At 46.7% G+C, this 2,630-nt stretch overlaps 1 protein-coding gene across 1 annotated transcript; it reads left to right on the forward strand.

Moving 5' to 3' along the window:
- Positions 1–208: 208 nt before the first annotated feature.
- Positions 209–2,282, forward strand: olig2 (oligodendrocyte lineage transcription factor 2). Its single transcript, XM_067602668.1, has 2 exons — positions 209–289; positions 745–2,282. Exon 2 carries the CDS (start codon positions 767–769, stop codon positions 1,580–1,582), a length of 816 nt encoding a protein of 271 aa, XP_067458769.1. The 5' UTR covers positions 209–289; positions 745–766; the 3' UTR covers positions 1,583–2,282.
- The last annotated feature ends 348 nt before the right edge of the window (positions 2,283–2,630 follow it).

Here is a 2,630-nt window from a genome sequence, read left to right on the forward strand (position 1 = left end):
GGAGTGTGTCTGATTTCACTTAATAGTGATGCTGTGTGTTGGTAATTACATCAGGCTGGAGGGCCCTCCGTCACCCTCCTCCCCCCCCTCCTCTCTCCTCCCCGCATGGAGCTGATTGGTCGCAGGGAGGCAGCCGGGACCGAAACTGCGTTGTCCTGGTGACCCGGCTTCTGTGCGCTTTAGCCTGCTATAAAACCCTGCGGTCGCACGCAGGCGTGCCAAATGGGCTGTCAGATGCGATCTGGAGTAACAAGTGGATTTGTCATCATCGCGCTTGGAAACACTCTCGGTAGGTGATTCAATATTTGTTTTCAGATATCCTTAAACTGATTTTAGGGTTGTTCTCCTGCTTTATTCCTGCCAAGCTAGAATGAACTAGAAGTAGAATACTATGTTGATAGAGTAGACTCAATAGAAAAGATGTGGACACTCACTGATAACTTCTGTCTTATCTGATGGTCGAATATGATTATAAAGATGAAAAATGATAAAGAAAATTTGCAAGAAATATACTGTGTTTAAATATTAAGCTTCTGCGGCAATCAAGATCATTTTTCCTCCATTTAACCACCAAATAACCAGAACCAAATCTTGTCTTGCCTCTCTTTAATTATTAGTTATGTTGATAAAATGACAAAAACTTTTGTCATCATTTATAATGAAATATTATATCATCTTTGCTGGCGGTGACATGAGACGGGGACTTTGGGGATTCAGTTAATTAACAAAGTTTTGTCTCCTCAGGAACCCTTGCTGGACCAGGACCATGGACTCAGATACGAGCCGCGTGTCGAGCAGACCGTCTTCTCCCGAGGTCGATGACATCTTTATGTCCACCCTGAAGAAGTCCGTACACGGCTTCTCCGGGGCCGTGTCCTCCACACAGAGCGACTCTCCGTCGGAGATCCCCGGCCTGCGCGGCCTCTCCGGCAGCGACGAGGAGTCATTGGCCCTCCGGATGTCCAAGAAAGACCGTAAACTGCTGTCAGAGAACGAGCTGCAGTCGATCCGCCTCAAGATCAACAGCCGCGAGAGGAAACGGATGCACGACCTCAACGTGGCCATGGACGGGCTCCGGGAGGTCATGCCCTACGCGCACGGACCGTCGGTGCGCAAACTCTCCAAAATCGCCACCCTGCTGCTGGCTAGAAACTACATCCTGATGCTGAGTAACTCACTGGAGGAGATGAAGCGGCTGGTCAGTGAAATCTACGGCAGCAGCGGCCACCACGGCGGCTTCCACCCGTCAGCCTGTGGGACTATGACACACGCGGGACCCGTGCCGGGACACCCGGCAGCTTCCCACGCCTCACACCCGGCGGTGCACCACCCGCTCCTCCCGCCGGCCGTCTCCACCGCCTCTCTGTCCGCGCCCGGCATCTCCGCCGTCACCTCGGTCAGACCCCATCACGGACTCCTCAAAGCCCCCACGGCCGGTGCAGGGCCGCTAGGCAGCAGTTTCCAGCACTGGGGCGTTGGCACCGGGATGCCCTGTCCGTGCAGCATGTGCCAAGTCCCGCCTCCGCATGTGTCCAGCATGAGCGCCGTCACCATGCCGAGGCTGACCAGCGACTCCAAGTGACTCTAAACTAACGGAGACGAACTTTTCTGGCTGTTACAGACTCTCTCCCAACATTACCAAGCTTTTTATTTATCTTTGTTGCGTCGACGGAGCCAGTCAAGGCCAATGCATTGATTTTCCTTACTGGGAATTTGGGGGTTTTGAAACTAACTTAGTGTTTTATGGTAATTAACTTCACTTGTAACAGGTGTTTCTTTACAGAGCTCCTAAAGCACAACAAACTTCTGCTTATTATACTGGAAATCTCTGATGGCCCAGGCATCTGTGTGTGTCTAAAGTTATTTAAAGATCACATTTAATCGCTGGTGATGAATTACCTTTCCGTTCTGTGGGCCTGCAGGGGGAAAGTTCCCAACTAAAATCAAACCACACATATAGAGTGTAAATATGTAGATGGATTATTCTGTTTAAATAGTCGGAGATATTATATATTAGAGTCTTGTTAAAGTGTGGGAAGACTCCCCCACCCCTCACATGTTGCACCTGCTTTATTCTATCAGTCTTATTCAGTTCTTCTCTCCTTATTTTCTCCCCAGCTGTCATTCAGTGCCCGACGCAAACAATGACCACTTCTTTATTTTTTTAATAAAAAATGAAAATGATATTTATTTACTTATTTTGGACGGGAATTTCAGATGAATCTCTGATTGTGCTGGGGTTTGAAATGTAAAATAAAGACGATTAATTGAAAAGGAAAAAAGTCTGTGGTGCTGTCTTGTTGTTTTTATCTTTGTGTATCTTATAGGACCAGCATGTTGAACTGAGCTTTAAAGCAACATTCATACACTAACAGGCCTGTAGATCACTGAAAAGATCACAGAGGATAAGCAGATCTTCAATCATACTGTCAAAACTTTCCTCAACAGCATTTTAATGCAGAATTATGGAAAAGTAACTTTCAACTTCGTCAGCAACGACGTCTTTTTTAACGTCATGAGCGTCACTTTTAATGTAATTTATGCTTGAAAGAGAAAAATACACACAACATTTAACCTGAAAGTTTTTATTTTTAAAATCATAATTATTATAACTTTAAAGCAAACAGGCT

This window comes from Thunnus thynnus, chromosome 11, assembly GCF_963924715.1.
Source record: "Thunnus thynnus chromosome 11, fThuThy2.1, whole genome shotgun sequence".
Lineage (NCBI taxonomy): Eukaryota > Metazoa > Chordata > Actinopteri > Scombriformes > Scombridae > Thunnus > Thunnus thynnus.

What these genes read in the sequence shown, in the direction of transcription:
- olig2 (XM_067602668.1), top strand. Translation starts at nt 767, where the DNA reads ATGGACTCAGATACGAGCCGCGTGTCGAGCAGACCGTCTTCTCCCGAG.